The sequence below is a fragment of the Peromyscus leucopus genome, chromosome 5, assembly GCF_004664715.2.
Source record: "Peromyscus leucopus breed LL Stock chromosome 5, UCI_PerLeu_2.1, whole genome shotgun sequence".
Classification (NCBI taxonomy): domain Eukaryota; kingdom Metazoa; phylum Chordata; class Mammalia; order Rodentia; family Cricetidae; genus Peromyscus; species Peromyscus leucopus.
In genome coordinates, this window is record NC_051067.1 from 70902808 (window position 1) to 70924646 (window position 21839).

The 21839-nt window shown below is 39.2% G+C and overlaps 2 protein-coding genes across 3 annotated transcripts in view; one reads left to right on the forward strand and one right to left on the reverse strand.

The window, feature by feature from the left end:
- Dnajc1 (DnaJ heat shock protein family (Hsp40) member C1) overlaps window positions 1-21839 on the reverse strand; it is a 192259-nt gene that overhangs the window by 17210 nt on the left and 153210 nt on the right. For both annotated transcript variants that reach the window (XM_028870466.2, XM_028870467.2), the window contains exon 9: window positions 8869-8988. In XM_028870466.2, coding sequence (XP_028726299.1) covers window positions 8869-8988 — 120 coding nt within the window. The remainder of the gene's footprint in view (window positions 1-8868; window positions 8989-21839) is intronic.
- LOC114693920 (cytochrome c oxidase subunit 6A1, mitochondrial-like) lies at window positions 15457-15966 on the forward strand. The gene has a single exon (XM_037205990.1). It carries the CDS (start codon window positions 15465-15467, stop codon window positions 15795-15797), a length of 333 nt encoding a protein of 110 aa, XP_037061885.1. The 5' UTR covers window positions 15457-15464; the 3' UTR covers window positions 15798-15966.

Sequence of the window (21839 nt, forward strand, 5' to 3'; positions counted from 1 at the left end):
CTATCTAAAGGCTCCTTCTCGGACAACCACGTGCCCTCATTTCTTTGTGTCTGTTCAGCAACATCTCAGGAAGGATTTCCCAGAATCTGATCTCAGGTTCCTTCAGCTTCTATCTTCTTAGGCTGTTATTTACTATTACTATTCATATTAGAACTGTCACCCCCTGATTCTCCACATAATCAGGTTTTTCCTATTGTGTGTGTCTGCAGTTTCACAGATCAACTGTCTTTGCTTGGATGGCTGCAGCTTAGTTACAGGAAAACTTCTAATCCAGTTCAATGGAAAGGAGAACCGAGTAAGTGCTCCCATGACTGCACATCATTTCCCTTATGTTCTACTGAACAGAATTAGTTATGGAGCCGTATCATAGGTCAGAAGTCTTGGTAGCAGTGTTACTAGGCTCACATGAGCCCAGCTACAAATCTATTATTAAATAGCAAGGAGAAAACATTGCGGTGAACACAAGAATATTCTATAATGTGTAGATTTTAAAATTGAAAACCTATGTGTAAAACATTATTTTTAAAATATGAAAATTCATTATGTAAGATATTCCAATATTATGACCTGCTAAGTACTGTTCACATCATCTACTGAAATTACCCTTTTTGGTAGGTGGTGGTGGTAATGGGCTTCTGTATTTTGTGAAGTTTCTAGTTGCCTTTCTTTTGTACATGCATGCACACATTTCATATACATATGCACACACATACAATATATACATTGCCCAAGTTCTAAGCTATACTATCTATTCTAAAAACCCTTTCCCAGGGTTCCAATCCTTGTCATAAAATCCTCAATCTCTTGTTCCAACTTGCATGTCCTGTTCATGCTAGCTACACACTGGAGGGTGGTGATCTATGTGACTGCTGCTTGGAGATCACATCCCCTCTTTCTGCTGGAGGATAGCCTCCCATATTTGCTCTCACAAGGGAACTGCTCAGGATTCAGAATATATCTTAGCATTGCAAAAGGACAGCTTCCTTACCTCCCAGAGTCTAGTGTGGCCTAGTGGCCTGACGCCACTCTGACATGCCTTACTCTGGAGGGATGTTCTCCATAGTAAGGAGATCTTTGAGGATTTATGTATTCTCAGTGTCTATAAATCTCCCTGTGATCTTCTCCATATATCCATTTGGCTTTGGGAAACTCTAACAAAGTAGCCTCAGGTATCCCTGCATTCTAGAAAGCTTTGCTGCATCATTTACTTAACAAAAATCTTGCCTCTAGTTTCTCTTTTACTGAGACTCAATCAGATCTGGATTTCTAGGGTTGAATTCCTGCATTTCTTTTCTATATGTTAAAAGTTTGCCCCTTTATTCTGCTTTCTAGGAGATTTTCCTAAAGATAATTTGCAACAATTCTGCTGTTGTATTTGATACTTATTTTGTTTTGATATTTTCTATGGTATCTTTTCCTTTAAAAAATATTTTATTGCCAGGTGGTGACAGTGCATGCCTTTAATCTCAGCAATCGGGAAGCAGAGGCAGGTGGATCTCTGTGAGTTTGAGGCCAGCCTGGTCTACAGAGTGAGTTCTAGGACAGGCTCCAAAAGCTACAGACAAACCCTGTCTCAAAAAAAAAAAAAAATTTATGTATTTGTTTATTTAGTGTATGTGTGTGTCTATATGTGTAGGCACGCATTGGCCTCCACTGTCCCTCCTTGCTTTTTAATATAATTTAGCATTTCTTTATTATCTGGATATTAGAAGGCTGCTATAAAGAGACTGCATCAACAGGCTCAAACAAACTAACTGAAGAAGGCTGATAGTGCTCCACTACAGATATCCAACTAGTAAGACATCAAACAGTCTATAACATTCTCAGTTATATATTTAACTGCAAAAAATTTAAGTAAACAGCCAAGACCAGCTATTTGAAAGTGAATAGTTTTTTTTTTTTTTTTTTTTTTTTTTTCTCGAGACAGGGTTTCTCTGTGTAGCTTTGCGCCTTTCCTGGGACTCACTTGGTAGCCCAGGCTGGCCTCGAACTCACAGAGATCCGCCTGGCTCTGCCTCCCGAGTGCTGGGATTAAAGACGTGCACCACCGTCACCACCGCCCGGCTGTGAATAGTTTTATATGACCAAGTAGTTTATCTTGGAAAATTAAAAAAAGGACTTTGATAATTATTTCTTATTAGGTCATCATTGCTAAAATTTCACATCTGAAAAAGGATTTCACATATGGGCTGGTAAGATGGCTCAGCAGGTAAAGACATTTGGGTGTATGCAAAGTCTTCAGTGTGATCTCAGACCCTCATCATGGAAGCAGAGGAAAAACTCCTCAAGATGTCCTCTGACCTCCAAACATGCCATGGCATCCATACTCACACAGACACACAGAGTAAATAAATGCAAACCTTAAAACTCATTAAGAAAAATCCACATTAATTCCTGAAAACAACTGTCATAAATTAGAACCCCCCAAAAATTAAACTGAAGAAAATTTCCCCAGTATGCCCCATATCAATGACTAACAGTAAATTAAGAGCCAAAAGCCAGATTTCTTGATTAAAATAGAAATAAAAACCTTCTGCATTAATTACTCTATAATACTCGGTGGAAATTTCATCAGGTCAAGTAGAGTGATTAAGTAATTGACCTGTGACCCCATTCACTTGTAAGGCTGAAGCAGAATGACTCCCCCGAGTTGGTGGCAAGTCTGGGGTACATGAGTTCCAGCTCAGCCTAGGCTACAGAGGAAGACTCTATGTGAAAAAACAAACACAAGGAAAAACCCAAAAAACAGATAAAACAGGACAAACTTTTAACAGAGTGTGAGTGATATCTAATAACATTAATATTTAATACATTATCACTCAAAAGTTATACAGAAAGGAGCCGGTGACTCATCCAGCACGGAGGATAAGATAAAGCACTCGGGCACTCTAAGGAGAAGGGGTTGTGAAGGTTGGGGCGGGCGCTAAGGGAGGAAGGGAGGACCGAAAAGAGAGATCAAGCTAGGCCACAGAGAAGAGAGACCGCGGGAAGCTGGCAGTGCAGTGCAGAAACCAAAGGGTTAAACTTCATCATTTTCACAACTTCAGGTAGGGCTATGCTGAAGCTAAAATAATAGCACTATATTGTCAAAATAATATAACACTCTATTTTAATTTACTGATAACCATAAGGCTTCTTAACTTCAAAAAAGCCACCAGAATAACACTGTATAAATTCTCCCACCAGGTATCTTCGGCCTCTGAGCTGGTTACAGCTATATGACTAGAAGCTGGGATCTCACTAGCTGTGCGCCTCCCTTCACTGGCATACCTTAAACGGGTCTTATATTACCCTTTGGCATTAATTATAAAAGTTAAATCTAGCCACCTGGCTTTTGTTTTGCTGTCTACCTGGCCCTTTCTAAACAAGCAGAAAATTCCACTCAGTCTATTATCATAAACAGAATGTGACAGATTAGTGGCTGACAGAGCACAGGGTCGGCTTACAGCCTTTCAGGCAAGAGAATATTACTTCAGGAGCAAGAAACCCGATGCTCCCTGACCTTAACGTAGAAGCCTGCAGTTAATAATCACATTAAAGGTGGTTTTACATGCCAGACAGTTTTTGTTTCCTTTGTTGTTTTTACAATTTGAGTGTCCTTTGTGGCTACTAAAATTATATGCCAAGAGGCGTATAGTTAACATTTAAAATATTTAAGCCTCAATGAAGTTGGCCTTATAGTTTATCTGCATTAAAAAATACTTTATGTAAAAAAACCCTAAAATATTGCCTGTCCTTCTTCACAGTAGTATTTAATAATTAAACTCTAATTATGACAAGTAATAGACTGATTCTTTCTTTTTTAAACTGAGGAATCAAAACAGGTATTTTACTAGACTCTAACCATCTAAATAGTGAGCCGTCTAGACCCCAGCACTGCCACACTCTCACCTTTCCCAGAAAAGGTCAATTGCTTCTGGAAGGAAAGAAGCAAGCCTGAAGCTACACATTTAGCAGGACCACAGGGTCAAACAACAGCTGTGTGGACCGGGGGCTGGCCGCCACAGAGCAGGCCAGTGAGCAGGTGTAAGAGGAGATGGTGACCGCCAAAGGAACCTGGCTTCTCTTCCACAATCCAGTTCTTAAGGACAACAAATCTAATTAACACTGCAAGCCAAAAAGAAGTGTAAGTGACCTTTGAAAATGTGATTAACTCTCACTTAACATTCTACTAAAGGAACTATACCAGCTGAAACCATTTCAGCTGCTCTAGTCTGATTCACAAGTCATTCTTGGGTATCACTGAAACAAGCATGCTGGGAGTTGGAGAGACAGTTCAGTAGTTAAGAGCACATGGCAATACACATGTGTTTGCAACTCCAGTCCCAAGGGATCTGTTGTCCTCTTTTAGATTCCTTGGGCACCAAGTATGCATGAACATGGTGCAGAGACGTATGTGCAGACACATAAAATATGTAAGTAAAATAAAAACCAATACCACAATATGACCAAGATACAATATTTATGTGTATGAAATTGTCAAAGAATAAATAAAATTAGTTTTAAAAAAGTTAACTGAGTCTTCATGTTGCAGGAGAATTGTTCACACTGGCACTCTGCTGTACCAATAAAGTTTACCTGGAATCAGAGGGCATAGCTAACTACTAGCTGACCAAATCAACTTTAGCTGACTTGTGCACACTGCATATTTCATGCTGTGTTAACGAAGATATGTAAGTTACCTTTAAAAGTTGGTATGTTCTCAGAATAAAAGGACTGGGCATGAATAAAGACAAAATAAGTAGCCCAAGTGATCTAGCCTCTTAGATCTGTTGCAGTTTCCTCAAAAATCAACATCTAGAACAACTTCAAAGTTGCTAGCTGAGATGGTCCAGCCTCACAGACTACTCTAGCCAGGACTTCAGATAAGCTCTACACTTTCCCATCACATTGGGATTGGACAACAAATGATACGCTAGCTCTCCCAGTATTTGTCATTATTCCTATTTTCTCAGGGTATCCTAGAGATGTCATTGCCCCCAGACAAAAGGAAACAGTCTAGGGAACATGATGCCCACATTCCCAAGAGATAGGGTTGTTAGTTTTTGGTCATTCAGTGAATTATGAATTTTTTGTCATCATTTAGGGGGGTTGGTTGCAAATTGTTACTGGTCATGGTAAGGGAGGAAGTTAAGCAAGGGAGGTGGGATTCAAAGATTTCTTTCTGAAAAGAAAAAAGGGGGATATGGAAAGGATAGGCTAAAAGGGTAATTACTGAATCTACTTTAAACTAAAAAGCAACTATTAATCTCAAATGCTTTACACTGGTATGGATTTTTGTATATTGATACAAATTTAAGGTTATTTTTGTTAGAACACTATGTTTTTACTCTTGTTTAAGGTATTTCATGCTGTGTTAACGAAGATATGTAAGTTACCTTTAAAAGTTTGTATGTTCTCAGAATAAAAGGACTGGGCACGAATAAAGACAAAACAAGTAGCCCAAGTGATCAAGCCTCTTAGATCTGTTGCAGTTTCCTCAAAAATCAACATCATTTTGGTTCATTGATACAAATTTAAGGTTATTTTTGTCATTATATATATATATATATATATATATATATGTTTTTACTCTTGTTTAAGGTATTGTACTTATACAGCTCATTTAAAAATGTAATGTATAATTAAGAAATACAGGTTAGTAGTTAGTCATGTATAATAATCAAACTTGTAGTCAAGTTAGGTATATTTTCAAGGTTAAAGAGATATATTTTAGATAGATAGATAGATGGTCCTCAAACACTCTGAGATCTACAGAATACAGCAATTAGATGTTTTAGTAACCTAAGGCTTTTCATGACAGTGAGACACTTCTGCTCCTGACAGCACCAATTTACTTCTAAAAGGATGGGCACCAAAAAACCTCCATATGGAGTTTGCTTTTATTATGGCAAAGTTAGACACTGGGCAAGAAACTGCCCTTGCCTCGACTGCTAACAGTATGCTGTCCAAATTGGACAAGCAAGATACAAAAGAAGGTGACTGCCAAACTTTGCCAAGACAAAGTAGGATGGTCCTTCAAAATTCCTGGTTCACAGACAAGTCTGTCAGATATTCTAGGCCTGCAGGCCAAAGATGGATGCCCTAATGTTGCAGAGAAACCTTCACTGACCGTCTAGATAGTCAGCTTTCTCTATTGTTTCTATAGTTTTGGAAGTTGTTTGCCCTGCACTTTGTTTACTCAAGTAATGTATCCTCTTGTCTACTCAGGTAATGTATCCTCAGGTCTTTGGTGGGGTTGAAGACTAGATAGTTACAGTTACAGTTTTTCTTGTTACCATATTCAAAAGAGAAACTTATGTAAGAGATATAAAGTTTATAAGGCTGAGAAACATAAAAGCTTAAGCTGTTAATCTAAAAAGATGTTTTAAGGTCTAAAAAAATATTTTTAGGATGGCAATACAAGTTATAATAAAAAGTGGTTTAGGTATGAAAACTTTGGTTCCACTAAGATAGAATATATAACAGTACTTTCTCCAAAGTTGAAAGATAGAAATGAACTGAAAATTGTAAATGTAATTCTTACCTGATAATTGTTCTTATTGTATATAGTTTTACTTTGTTAGAGTTAAACCTTTTCCTTTATATTTAGACAAAAAGGGAGATATGTTGTAGAATATTTGTTTACACACACTGTGTGAAAATGTGTCACTGTGATTGGTTAAACAATGAGCTGAATGGCCAATAGCTAGGCAGGAGAGATAGGTGGGATTTCTGGGGAGAGAGAGGAAGAGGAGGAATCTAGGCACTTGGATTATGCCAGGGATGCCAAGAGACTCTGAAGAAGTCAGATATAAGGTATAGAGCAGAGGTAATTAAGCCACATGGCAGAACATAAATTAATAGAAATGCTGTGGATATTGCTCTATATAAATAAAACACTGGCCAGTGACCAGGCAGGAAGTATAGACGGGAGAAGGAGAAAGGAGAATTGAGGGAACAGGAAGAAGGAGGGAGAGACACTGCAGCCACCGTCAGGACAAGCAACATGTAAAGACGCTGGTAAGCCACAAGCTACGTGGCAAGGTATAGATTTATAGAAATAGGTTAATTTAAGATATAAGAACAGTTAGCAAGAAGCCTGCCACGGCCATACAGTTTGTAAGTAATATAAGCATCTGAGTGATTATTTTATACGTGGATTGTGGGACTGCGGGGCTTGGTGGAACCTGGAGAGAAGCCCTCCAGCAACAAATGGTGCCCAAAGTACTGCAGACATAAAATCAGCCTCCCCAGGAGAAGGCTGGGGAAGAAATAGTAAAACATACAAGATAAATTGGTAAAAATTTAAAAAGAAACCTCTGCACCAAGACTACTCTTGTGAACTAGGCACAAGATTAATTCTGAGGCTCTGCTGGTGACAGCGTGTAAGACTCTAGCATTTTTTCAGCTTTCATCTTTACCTTTTCTTTTTTTGGTTTTTCAAGACAGGGTTTCCCTGTGTAACACCTCTGGCTGTACTGGAACTCACTTTGTAGACCAGGCTGGCCTTGAACTTAGAGAGATCCATCTGCCTCTGCCCCTGAAGTACATGTGCTGCTATTATTTACCTCTTAAGAAGACACTAATTAGCATATTATTGTTTTTCTTTATACAATCAGGTTAAAAGTTTTGGGCTCTTTAAAACAGTATTTTTAGAATGTTTAAAATATCAGTAGTCTTGGGATGTCTTTAATGTGGTTAATTATATCATTCCTTACAAAATACCTTAAAATGAGAAAATAAAACGCATATTTCAGCAGTACTCTTAGAAGAAGAAAAGGTATCCCTATGGTTCTCCATGAGCCAAAGATAATTGGTCACTTTGCAAAACTACAGAAATGATCTGTTACTAGATACAACAGCTTTTGTCCTATGATCATACATACATACATACATATATACATATATACATATATACATATATACAAAATGTGAAATTCTCAATGCAAGTCCTAACCAAAAGGAAAAGAGGAATAGAAAAAAATTTGACAGTACTTTTTAAATATATATGTTTGTTTCTAAATAAACTACATAAAAGTTTACTCTGGAAAGCAAGTCATAGCCATTATAACAAATCTCATTGTTTTGGTAGCTGTGTTTTATTAGTATGCTCATTAAATGTGTGTTCATTGTAGAAAAGACCTAAAGGCATGCTAACAGAATTACAGAGGAAATTTAAATCTTTCTTTTAGCAACTCTTTGAAAAACTTTTAACCATAAGATGTATATAAGGGAAATTTAGTAAAGGGTATTTACTATGCTTTATACAAATATCAGTTTGATAACTGAGGCAGGAGAGTTCCCTTCTCTCTCCTAATTATATGTTTGAAGATCTGGCACGTTAGGTGCTCTACTGTAGATTCCCTGAATGAAAACACATAGAGTGCTATGTCAAAAGGTCCTTGGTCAGTAGTTTGTCTCCTGGGTGTTAGGTATGGCCATTCACACATACATGCCAAAAGGAATGGTCAGAAACATTCCATCTGCACTAAGACCAGTGCTTACTCCATTAATCCAAATCACCTGTCTAAATACATTGGCAAGCTGTACTTCAGTGTTAAGGCTGAAATATCACCTCTCTAATTCTGATAAGTTGGAAAACTGTCTTTTCCACGATTAAAGGGGCAATATAAACACAGAACCTAATGCTGTTTTCTATGATTAGGTTTCAGTAGCTGAAGTCTCTGAATACTACAATTCTGCACACAGCTGTTATACTGTGGAGCGGGGGATGGACTCACATCTGCCTCTTCCTTATTTCGTTAATGGTTGCCTCCCAGGTCCTTTCTCCACAGATAACTCAGGACTCATCTAAGGCTGCCTCCTGCATAGTGGGCCTATTCTGGTTTGTCACTGCTCACACAATGCAAATCTCAATGAACTCACATCTGTCACAGATCGACCCAATTCGTGGGCAATCTTTTCCCATCGACCTGGGGTCCCTCCTGGGAACTTAACCATACTTCTTGTTAGCTGGTTGAGGTCCTCTTCTGTCCATTCAGGTGCCTGTAAAACATTAAAGAAAAAAATAATTGGAAAAATGCTTACTAAAACATTAATAAGCTTGTGAAACAATTACTGGCAGAACCCTTTCTGCAATGACCAATAGTACCAAACATGTATTTAAGCTTAGTCAAAGGCTGGGGCAGCATCCTTATAGGCAGAATGGAGTCCCAGCAGTCTTTGAAAGATTTTTGTATGCATATTAGAATAAGGAAGTATTGCATAATGCAAAACCATGTTTTTGAAGATACTTAGAAAAAGAGACCAATTTTACATTAAAATAAAAAACCATTATACAAGTCTATAAAAAACTGTTGCTACAATGCTAAAATGCAGTACTGCTCATGTAACTCACATAACATGGCTAGCAAAGTTCTGAAGTAAAAAACATTATAAAAGAAAACAAAATGGTTCTGAGACATAGACATGAAAATCAGAATAGATAAAGCACTGATTGAGAATCAGAACTGTGCAAGGCTACATTTCTTGCCCATTCTATGTAATAATAACAACATTCAATTTTGGAAATTTATCAAATGCTAGATTCTGTACAACTCGAGAACAAGTAAGATTAGATACAAACTCTTACACCAAGATGTGAATCGTCCAGTCCACGCAAAGCTTTTAATAGTTGAAATAGTGAAAACACCTTAAAGATTACAAAACTGTGAAAAATTCTAGCAGAAACATATTCCTGAATTTTACTACTAGTGACTACCAATGGTCAAAACCTAAACCCGAGTAGAGAAACATAAATCACTGTTGAATAAGAAAAGAAACCATAATATGACAACTATATTCTAGCATAAGCTATCACCCGTCAGAGGTAGCAGCCACTCTGGCACTAAACAATGAGAGATGAAGGAAGCCCACCTCATTTCCCTTTAATTAAAAAGAAACGGGGGGGGGGAGGAAAGGTAGTGGGAGAAAAATCTTAGAAACAAATACCTTTTCTAATCACCATTTCCGATAATGAACAGGCATACATCAGGCAGTTTGCATTACAGAACCATCAGCACAGAACAACAGTTAGAGGTGAGTGACCCCAGGGACTATCTCCAGAGCTCCAGCAAAGCCTCTCCCTGACACTAATCCTCCCTGTCATTCTCCCACTGTGCTCTAACCACACTGACATCCGCCTGCCTCCCTGCAAGCCTAACAGGGCCCTTCCTGACTTTTTACTGTCTCGCCCAATCAATGGTTCAAGCATGCTCTTTTCACCATGTCCAAATGGCAGCTTCACTCATAATCAAAGTGCACTGCCCCTGTTAAAGGCTTTCCGAAAGGCTTTCCTATTTGCATTCATTTGCAAAGCAAACTACTTTTATTCACTTTGTTCTGCTATCAAGAATGTTCCCTGAAGCAGATAAATTGGCATAAATACAACCTGCCACTTAAGAGTCAGTAAATAATAGCCAATAGTAGGGAGGATTTTATCAATCATTCTATTTTGTATCCACTAAGGGCTGAAAGCCTCGAACATATTCATCAGTACAACCCTTACAATACATGCATAAACTCACTTAGATAAAAAGGTAGTCTACACTGGATCTGGCTAGAATTTCTTTGATATTTAATGAAGATCAGAAATTTAATTCTCTGTATCACTTAAGCTAAATATTACACGGCGCGGTTTTCCTTCTTTTCCTTTCTTTTTGCCTTATTTAAGGAAAAATGAGTTATTTAGATATCATTTAGAGGAGCAAATTAGATTTTCAAAGAAAATACTATTCTGATTATTAAAATCCAAAGCTCTAGTAAGTATACAGATATGCAGAGAAGGTTAAGCTTGAGGAGAATTTGAATATAAGCTGGAAGTGCAAAATCAAGTCACGAAGAGCCTCACTGAAACAGGACTCGGACCAAAATCATACTAGGGCAGTGTGCTTCAGAGCACAGCAAGTCACCTGATATCTACATCAGTTTTAACAGAAATCTGTGCAAAACTGCTATTTTTAATGGACTGGTTTTCAAAAACCTACATATATCAACAGTCAATATTAAGAACCAATCAGATTTTAATTTCTTGCTAATAAGTCTAACAACATAGCACCACTGTTTTCCTGGGAAGGCAACATTTCATTTAAATTAAATACCTGTATTAAAAATCTGAAAGAAAAAAAAAATCCCTGACTGCCTCAGCAAACTTCCTTTTAGTTTTAGTTATTTCATGGCCATGATTTTTACTATTATCGTTAAAAGATGGGTAATAATAAGAACCCGTGGACTGAAATCTGAGTGTGGCCTTTGAGCTTCTCATTATCCCCTCTCCTACAGCGGCAAGGCCCTTTGGTGACTGTGTAATTCCTCAGCAATAGTTAGTGGTGTCTTTAGAAGGAACAGAGCCCACTGTGATCAGCTACTGGAGCAGCCATGAGGGTGGCCGTGGTGTGAATGTATTCTCCCTGTTCTAATGTAGAGCCAACTGTAGCTGTGAAAGTCAAATGAATGCATAAGCATACTGCTTTGCACTTAAAACCATGTGTGTCCAATATTACTGAAACACTGGGCCAAAAACTCATCGCTACAGTAAAGTAATGGAAGACACCACATGGTGTGGGGACAGCTGTTGTGACTACACAAGCATTCCAATTTTGCATCAGAAAAGCCCCTCTCTGGGAATAAATCTCCATACTGAATACAAAATAAAAAGTAAGTTTTCAAATTATTCAATATTTTACGTAATGACCCCCAAATATATATACATAAGAATGAATAGGGAAATTTAAATTGTATTATCAAAATAATACTCCTTTGGGATGGATTTTCGCCATAAACCCTGCTATGTTCAAAGACTTAGTGCCTCTGAAAATCTTTAATATTCCTGGGTTACAGGGTTTGGAGGTAGCAAGGGAAAGCTTGTTATTTTACAGAACCTACATGCAGTTTCCCCTTCGAGTTTGAGACCATAAAACATGAAATATAAAGTATTATGCAATTTATTTGACTGAAAAATTATGGCTACATTTAAAGAAAAATACATATCACTTATTGTATTCTCATATTCTAATAGTAAAAGGTCCTTTTCTATTTAATAGATGTTAAATTTTTGTTTTTGAACCACTTTTAGTTGGTTTAGTTCAACTCAAAGACTTAGATATATTGTGGATAGTATTCCTCTAACTATATTTTTACAGTTTTAGAATGCATTCAGTTTTCAGCTATATAATTTCTTTTCCAATTTTAAAGTGACTTTGACAAACTTCTGTGTAAATCAATGGTATGCGAAGAGCGATAAAATTAAACCAAACAATCTCAAATGACCTTTACTCTTAGGAAGATAAATCCTCGAGACCCTTCTTCCTGGCTTGTAGGCGGCCACCTCTCACTATCTACAAGGGCTCATACTGAAGCTGCTTATTGAGGAGTCTCTTGCAACCTCTGTTTCCACAAGCTGGACAAAGCAATACACCCACCACTAAAGACTGGACACAGAAGGGGACTCGACTCTTCTGTTGTTGCTTTCGGGGTTAAGCAAGTGCTCCAGAATTGAGATAAATCCATCAACAAGACTACATTTCTGCGTGGCTCTTGCCAAAAATGGACATAGTTCTCTTGTAATGAAGGAGACTACTCTGTTGGGACATTTCCCCTGGTCACTTCTGGCAGATTTGATTTATTGTGGAGCTTTGATTTCCTCTTGGAGCTAGGATGGTGTTTTTTCACTGTGATTCTTTCTCAGGTGACTACTGTTGCCATTCCCATCATGTCAACTAAGTGGGACCACACTACTGTAGATCTTGAAAGTAATCTTGTCATGTTTTTAGTCTTTCAGACAGTTTGCAGTCAGCCACCAGTATACCTTTCATTGCTAAAGCCACTGAACAACGGGCCAGGAGTGAAAAATATTGGATGCAACCTTCATGTTCCCTGCTGTCTACAGATACCTGGGATTGCTGAACACTGGAAAGACTTCCTCAAACATCAGCTCCAAAAGTTGACTCTAGGCAGTTGGATCTCTGAGTGTTCGAGGCCAACCTGGTCTACATAGCGAGTTCCAGGACAGTCAAAGCCATGTAATACCCAAAACAAAAATCCCCTACAACAAACAGAAATTCTGACTCCCTCTCTCACTTTTTCCTCATCTTTACATTTTAGTTATGAAAAGCAACCGACCCCAGAAACAAACCTGTTCCTTTTAGCCACTTTCTAGATAATCAAGGGGTAGATGGTAACAGATATTTACTTAGAAAATTCAGGATTCATCCTTGATTGGTATGACCTCCCTCTTTTCCTGGTGGTAACACATGCCAATCTGGTTGGTATACCTTTTGGGTGAGAGCATAGCTAAGGGTATAAAAGAATCCATCTAGTCCTGGTTCAGCCACTTCAAATTTCTTGCAGGAGTCACAAAGTCCTAAATCATGGTCAGATGGCTGAATATATTTCTTGCCAATACAGTTGTGAGTGGGGGTCTGTAATTTGTATAAAACATTCTAAGTGCCTGCGCTTACTTACTGGGACAAGGTCACCTGATATGGCCATGAGGAATGAAACTAGGCTAGTTGGATGGTTCACAAAACTTAAGCTGTGGCAATTTTATTGAGAGCAATCAGACGTTTTATACCTTTATCAGCAACAGAATATAATGGCAGGTTCCAGGATCAATACAGTTGTAGTTGCCAGGATACAGGGAAGTTTGCAAGCTATGCAGGGTGCACAAGATTAATGTCTAAGACCAATTGTCCTGTCAAGCTTCTCTGCTTCCTTAACTCCTGAGGGAACATACAGAGAAACACTAAGTGGCCTGAATGCTTCGCAGCCTGAGGGAGCAGGCCAGTCTCTCAGGAACTAGAAGGTACAGTGCCCCAGGAACCATGGACTCTAACCTGAAAAACCAATGATGCATGCTTCTCAAGGCAGCTAGGCCAGGCCAACTCCATGGTTCCCTACAAAGCATCTTATCTTCTTGTACCTCTTGAAGAAAAAGAGAAGGCTAGGTACAAAGTCAGGGAATGAGAGATACTAATTTTGTGGTATTAGAAAAACAGTCTCAATCCAGATAAGGGTCTGGTATCCAGAATGCATAACAAGTTCTCTTGAGCTGATGAGATGGCTCAGCAGTAAAGGTATTTGCTGTGCAAGTCTGGTCACTTGAGTCCCATCCCTGAACTCCATGTGAAATTGTGGAAGAATGGTCTTTATAAAGCTCCTCTTTGAATTCCACACATACATCTCTCCCACACACACACACAAAATTAAACCAAAATTTTAATTAGATTTATATATTTTATGTGAGAGTATTTAGTCTACCCATATCTGTGTACACCATGTGCATCCTGTATGCCCATGGAGGTCAGAAGAGGGCATTGGATCCCCTGGAACTGGAGTTACAGATGGTTGCAAACCACCATGTAGATGCTGGGAATTGAACCGAGCTCCTCTGTAAGAATAAGTGTTCTTAACCACTGAGCTGTCTCTCCAGCCCCTCCCTCCCAAAGAATTCTTACTACTAAAAAATTTTAAAAGAGGCAAAGATGAATTTCCCTGCCACACCTAGAGGGCACTATCTAGCACAGGCATCCTGGGCCTCTGGCAATTATAATCCTTCTGCCTCCTCTTCCGCAGTTTTTCCTGAGCCTTGTGTGTAGGGTTTGCACTGCAGATGTATCAGTTGGGATTGGGCACCCTACAGTCCCTTCTTTGCATTTTTTAAAAAATATTTTTATTATTATTTATGTATACATGTATCTGTCTCCATATGAGTGAGGAGGACAGAGGGAAGTCAGATCCCCTGGAGCTGCCAGATGTGGGTGCTGGGTATTGAACTCAGGTCCTCTGAAAGTGCCCTTAACCTCTGAGCCATCATTTCAACCCCCCTTTTTTGCATTTTGACCCGTTGTAGATCTCTTTAATAGTCTCTACCTGTTGATGAGAGGTGAGAGCTGCATTTGTTTGTGGGTATAAAGATAAGTATTAAGAATACAACAACAACCTGGGTGGTGGCGCACGCCTTTAATCCCAGCACTCGGGAGGCAGAAGCAGGCGGATCTCTGTGAGTCTGGTCTCCAGAGCTAGTTCCAGGACAGTTACACAGAAAAGGCCTGTCTCAAACAAACAAACAAACAAACAAACAAACAAACAAACCAAGACCAGAACAATGACACCACTAGTTGACATGCCAATATGGGCAGGGGATACCACATGGCCCCACACCTAGATAAGGAGCTATACGTTTCTGAGAGATGGAAAATTAACTTCCTCCAGGGATAGTTTATAGTACATAGGATGTTCAATTGGATGTGGTTAGCCTAGGAGATACATATGTATAAGCAACACTAAGTAGACTCAGTAGGTTATATACACAGGTGTACACACACACACACACACACACACACACACACACACACGTAAAAATAATTAAAAGAGAACATGAATTGGGGAGGAGGTGGGGTGGTAGTAATGTAAATACAATGTTTATGTATGAAGTTTAAAAAAAATGGGCAAAGGATCTTAACAAAAATTTTTCCAGTTCCAAGATGGTGGCGGCGGTGTGTGCGTCTCGGCTGTCCGGGCTGCTGGGCCGGGCCCTGCCATGGGTGGGGCGGCCCATGTCGAGTGGCTCCCACGGCGAGGAGGGTTCAGCTCGCATGTGGAAGGCCCTCACCTACTTCGTGGCGCTGCCCGGGGTGGCAGTGAGCATGCTCAACGCCTTCCTCACGTCGCGGCGAGGAGAGCAGGAGCGGGCTGAGTTCGTCGCCTACCCCCACCTCCGCATCAGGACCAAGCCCTTCCCCTGGGGAGATGGTAACCATACCCTGTTCCACAACCCTCATACGAACCCACTTCCGACTGGCTATGAAGACGAGTAAAGAGAACCTGGACCTTCCCCCAGACGGCAAGGGACCACAGCACTGGTGTGGACCATTACTCTGTGTGTGGACCACGAAAGCGCATCTTTCCTTGTATCAAAAGGTGACCATTACACCAATCTTCCATCCCTTTGCTCTCAGAGGAGATGGCTTAAATAAATAACTTAAACTTAAAAAAAAAAATTTCCCCCCAAAGATAGTATATAAATAGCCCACAGCTGGGTGGTGGTGGCACTCGCCTTTAATCCTAGTATTTGGGAGGCAGAGGCAAGCGGATCTCTGAGTTGGAGGCTATCCTGGTCTACACAACGAGTTCCAGGATGGCCAGGACTGTTAAATAGAGAACCTCTGTGTTGAAAAACAAACAAAACAAAACAAAACCAATAACTACAGGGAAATGTTTAACACCACTAACGGATTAAAAAGCAATTATATGCAAATTATAATCAGAGTAAATTTGAGTTTGGGGTCTCGTGAAGAATAAGTGAGAGAGAGATGAGGCTCCAGGGGAGTGGGTAGTAGATGAGACGCCCTAAGGCTTCGCACCTTCTGAACTGATAGCACCGTGCAGAGTCCTAAGTGCTTCACAAGCATCCTGCCCGTCAGTCCTCCAGACAGCCTTGGAAATGGGATTACCCCTTTGTGCAGGGGCACTGAGGTTACAGAACTAGTTTAAGATCTACAAATTTGATCACAAAGATTTTCAGCACTAAAAATCCACCAATACTTCCCATTTCCTAAAGAAAACAAAATCCCAAGTTCCTCTGTGGGGCATCTAAAGACTGGGTACCCAGACCTGGCCTACCTCTCTAGTTCTATCTCGTCTTAATCTCTGCCTCGGACATCTTCAGCTAGCTAACACTACTGGTGCTAAATACTCAAGCTATCTCACATGGGTGCCCCTTTGCAATCTTTCCTTTCTACCCAGAATGCACTGTTCTAAATTACCTACCCAGTAACTCCTCCTCCTCCACTGAGAACTGTTTTCTCTGAGAAGCCTTCCCAACTCCCCATGATACTTAGGTTAATCCTGCTAAGTTCCCTCCATAACATTTTACAGTTTTATTTAAATTACTGCAATATATATGTGTGTATATATCCCTCCATAGAACTGTTTCTAAGTATAGCTTACAACCATGTTTCATTCTCATGTACACATTCTCAATGGCGACACATTATAAAGTCAGTGAATAATTGTTAAATAAGTTTTGGGGGATAAAACAGAAGATTTCATGCAAAACCAGACTCTTAGTAGGTAGGAAAATAAGTTCAAGATACGCTTAAAGTGGGCACCTGTACTTAAGTGGGGCTGACAACAATTACACCCACACCTAAGGTCAGTGAAGGGGAGGCCGTGCTCTTGACTGTGCAGTCAGAGGTGTACGGAGAAAATTTTCATGTCTCAGGGGACATTTTAATTTATAGATTTATAGCTCTTAAAATTAACTGTGATCTCAAGAGAAAAACTATTCTGTCTGCAGGCAGAAAAATTTCTGTATTATCCTACTGGGGAAAAAACTGAAACCAAAAGAAATTGAAGAGATTAAAAAAAAAATCAGGGCACATGACTGATAAATGCTATAGGGAAAATTAAAAATATGTTGTATTTTTTTCTATCCTACTTTACAGTAGTGCATCTAAGTATTTTTCAAAGGTTACAATATTCAATAGAATGACACTTGATTCTTAGGGCTAGAATCTATCTTTTTAAAGCATGAAAGTTAACATGTTTAAGTAACTGTATTGCTTAAAATAGATTCATTTCAATTAGAAACATTCTGGTCCTATGCCCTATTTTCCAGCAAGAAGAAACAGAAACCTACAAAACTTGAGAAAACCTTAAGTTCATTGTGCTATGAATAATCGCACTATGGGGGACCCCAGGTTCCCCAATTTTAGTTTAATAATCCAGTTCCTTAGGTTACAAATCTAAGTATAGTGAATGTTGAAAAGAAAATCTGCATCAAGACAACTGTTGAAAGTGGCAATCTTTTGAATGCTCATATAAAGTTAAGGTAGCATTACAATTTAGATGACATTTTTGTCAGGATAAGGTTTGCTTGTTTGTTTGTTTGTTTGTTTTTTCAAGACAGGCTTTCTCTGTGTAGTCCTGGAACTTGCTTTGTAGACAAGGCTGGCCTCGAACTCAGAGATCCACCTGCCTCTGCCTCCCAAGTGTGCCACCACTGCTTGGTGACACATGTTGGTGGAAGTTTTTAACTTTGGTAAATGGTACAGTTTTTTTGTTTGTTTATTTTTGCTTTTGGTGTCATATTCAAGGAATCATGACCAATCCAACACAATGAAACTTTCCCTTTGTCTTTGATCCATTTTGGGTGTGTATACACACACACACACACACACACACACACACACATATACATATATAGCATGTAGGTATCTTGTTTTCTCAGTACTATTTGTAGGCTCCCCAGTCCAGCAAATGTTCCTGGGTCCTTGTAGAACATTATTTGATCATACCACAAAAGTCTATATCTAGGATCTTTATCCAACTCATTGGTTCTTAAGTTTATGCCAATACCACTTAGTTTGATCACTATACCTTTGCAATAAGTTTTGAAACCAGGAAGTCTGAGATCTTGCCTCTGTTCTTTTTCAAGATTGCCCTATTTGGGGTCCCTTAAGATTCCACTTTGCTGGAGAATGTACTGAATGGAAAGGCATTTCATATTCATGGAGTGGTAATTTCCAGTGCAGCTCATTCACTTTTATTATGAAGTTCAAAGTCACTTTGTCCAGTCAACTCCACTAGCTTGTTAGTAGACAGTTTCCTTCTTCCCCTTGTGGCCCTAGGAGCTACATAAACTGCATCATATCATGAAGTCTTTTCCCTCTTGACAGTATGTTTTCAAACTTTACTCAAATTGATGCATATAGTTCTAATTTGTTAAGTTTAACTTCTCTGCAATATTCTGTTATTCATCTGATTCCCAGTATGACTGACAAAATTTACCACAGAGTGCCTTGAAACAACAGAAACTTATTCACTCACTATCAGGAGGCTAGAAGCCTTCAACCTAGGTTTTGGTAGGACTGATTTAGTCTGGAAGTTTGTGGGGTAATCCCCTCACCCTTCCACCCACCCCCACTGCTGTTGATTTCGAGCAATTCTTAGTTTTCCATGGACTACAGTGACATCACTACAATATCTGTGGTGTTACTCTACAAACTCTTTTCTTGTGGCTGTTCTATATACCTATTATTTTTTCTAAATACATGCATATCACTGATTTTCAGGACTGTCTTTTTAAGGTTTCTACTGCTGTGAAGAGACACCATGACCACAGCAACTCTTAGAAAGGAAAAGATTTAATTGGGGCTGGCTTATAGTTTCAGAAGTTGTAGTGGTTTGAATAAAAATGGCCCCCATGGTGGGTGGTGGTGGTGGTGGTGGTGGTGGTGGTGGTGGTGGCGTACACCTTTAATCCCAGCACTTGGGAGGCAGAGGCAGGCGGATCTTTGTGAGTTCGAGGCCAGCCTGGTCTAAAGAGCAAGATCCAGGAAAGGCGCAAAGCTACACAGAGAAACCCTGTCTCCAAAAACAAAAAAAAAAAAAAAAAAAACAAAAGCCCCCATAGGCCCAGAGGGAGTGGCACTATTAGGAGGTGTGACCTTGTTAGAGTAGGTGTGGCCTTGTTAGAGGAAATGTTATTGGGCTGGGCTTTGAGAGTTCAGATGCTCAAGCCATGCCCAGTGTGGTATTCTCTTCCTGCTGCCTGCTGGTCCAGATGTAAAACTCTCAGCTCCTCCAACACCATGCTTTCTGCCTTGATGATAATGGACTAAACCTCTGAACTGTAAGCCACCCCTATTAAATGTTTTCCTTCATAAGAGTTGTCATGGTCATGGTGTCTCATCACAGCAATAAAACCCTACCCAGGACAGAGGTTTAGTCCATTATTATAGCAGGAAGCATGGTAATGCACAGGTAGATATGATGCTGGAGAGATAGCTGAGTTCTACATCTGGATTGGTAGATAGCAGGATGAGAATACCACACTGAGCCTGGCTTGAGCACCTGAGACCTCAAAGTCCACCCACAGTGACACACTTCCTCCAAGAAGTCCACATCTACTTCAACACAGCCATACTTCCTCACATTGTCACTCCTTGGTGACCAAGCATTCAAACACATGAGTGTATGGGGCCATTCCTATTCAAACCACCACAGGGACTATCCTATTTCAGTATGATATCATCTTAAATAAGACCTTACTTCCAAATATAATTAAATTCTGAGGTTCTCTGTAGAGTTTGTGTGTATAATATTTAATCCATTATGCACTATGACTGTTTATCCATTTTTTTCCTTTACTGATAAATATCCTGGTTGTTTCATATTTTACTTTTGTTGGGATGAATATGTCTATGTATGCATATCTTTCTCTAAATATATTTAAAAAGGAATTTCTGATTAATATCATGATAATTATAATAGCTTTATAATTACATGTCAAACTACTTGTCAAAGAAGCTTTAACTGACTTTCCTATCAACAACAATGGAAAATTCTTGTCCCACTGCTCCCAAATAATACTTGCCAATATCTAACTCTGATTTTGTCACATGAATTCATTTGTTACTTCAAATCAAACAACTGCAACTATCAATGTATTAAAAGCACAGACAGGAAGGACAGCTCAGTGGAAGATCACCTGCTGTGGATATTGCTCTGTATAAATAAAATGCTGATTGGCCAGTAGCTAGGCAGGAAGTATAGACGGGACAAGCAGAGAAGTGAATTCTGGGAACAGGAAGGCTGAGCCAGAGAGACCCTGGCAGCCGCCGCCATGACAAGCGAGATGTAAGGTACCGGTAAGCCACGAGCCACATGGCAACTTGTAGACTAATAGAAATGGGATAATTTAAGACATAAGAACAGCTAGCAAGAAGCCTGAGCCATTAGGCCAAATAGTTTAAATAATATAAGCATCTGTGTGTTTATTTTATAAGTGGACTGTCAGACTGACAGGGCTTGGCAGAGGCTGGAGAGAAGCTCTCCAGCTACAATCATTAGCCTAGCATATATGAGGCTCTGGATTCTATTAGTTCTACTTTGATTTTATGTTTTAATAGACCCAACAGTACAATATAATTCCCATGTGCTCACTACCTAGCTGCAGTGATCATTCCTTCATAACCAATAGAGATTCATGGCTACTAAACTACAATTCCCTCTCTCCAATTTTATATTAAAGCAAATCTAAGACACAGAAAATAACTGGGAAAAACTTTTTGCATATTTTTATTGTGTGGATGCCATAGATACATGTGGAGGTCAGAGGGCAGCTTTGCTGAGATGGTTTTCTCTTTTCTCTTTTAAGTTGGTTCTGGGCATCAAATTCAGGTCATGCTTTTACTTGATGAACTGTCTTGCCAGCCCCAAAACAGAGCCTCTTAGCCTAAGCAGGCCTTGAATTACAATCCTCCTGCCTTAGCCTTGTAAATGCCAAGATTGCAGGAGGGTGCCACCATAATTGGTTTCAATCTTTTTGTTGAAGCATATTCATAGTAAAGGTGCATTACTTGCATACTGTTAGTATTAATTTATTTAAGTGCATGTATGTTTCGTTCTTTTTCTGTAAAATGTAGACACTCTGAAGGTATTTTCTACTTTCTTCCAATACCTTCTATTGCACATAAGAAAGTTAATTGCTTACATATTTGGTGTTTGTTTTCTCCGTATGGTTGGTTTTAAGGTTCTTCATTTGCTTCAATAATTTCTCCTTGATTTGCTTCTATGTTTTTATTTATCCTGTTCAGGACACTGAGTATTTCTAAAATATAGGGACTTACCTGTCTTACCAGTTCTAGAAAATCTCAGCCATTATTTTAATGCCCCATTTCCCAATCTCTCCATCTGTAACTGTCATCAGGAATTCTATCTTCCCACTCTACATTCCTAGCTACTCTTGTATTTTCTATCCTCATCTTTTGTTTATAAAAGATCAACTTCTGGTTCGTGAATTATCACTCCAGTGGTCTAAACAACACAAATTTTCATTTCCATGGTCTATACAA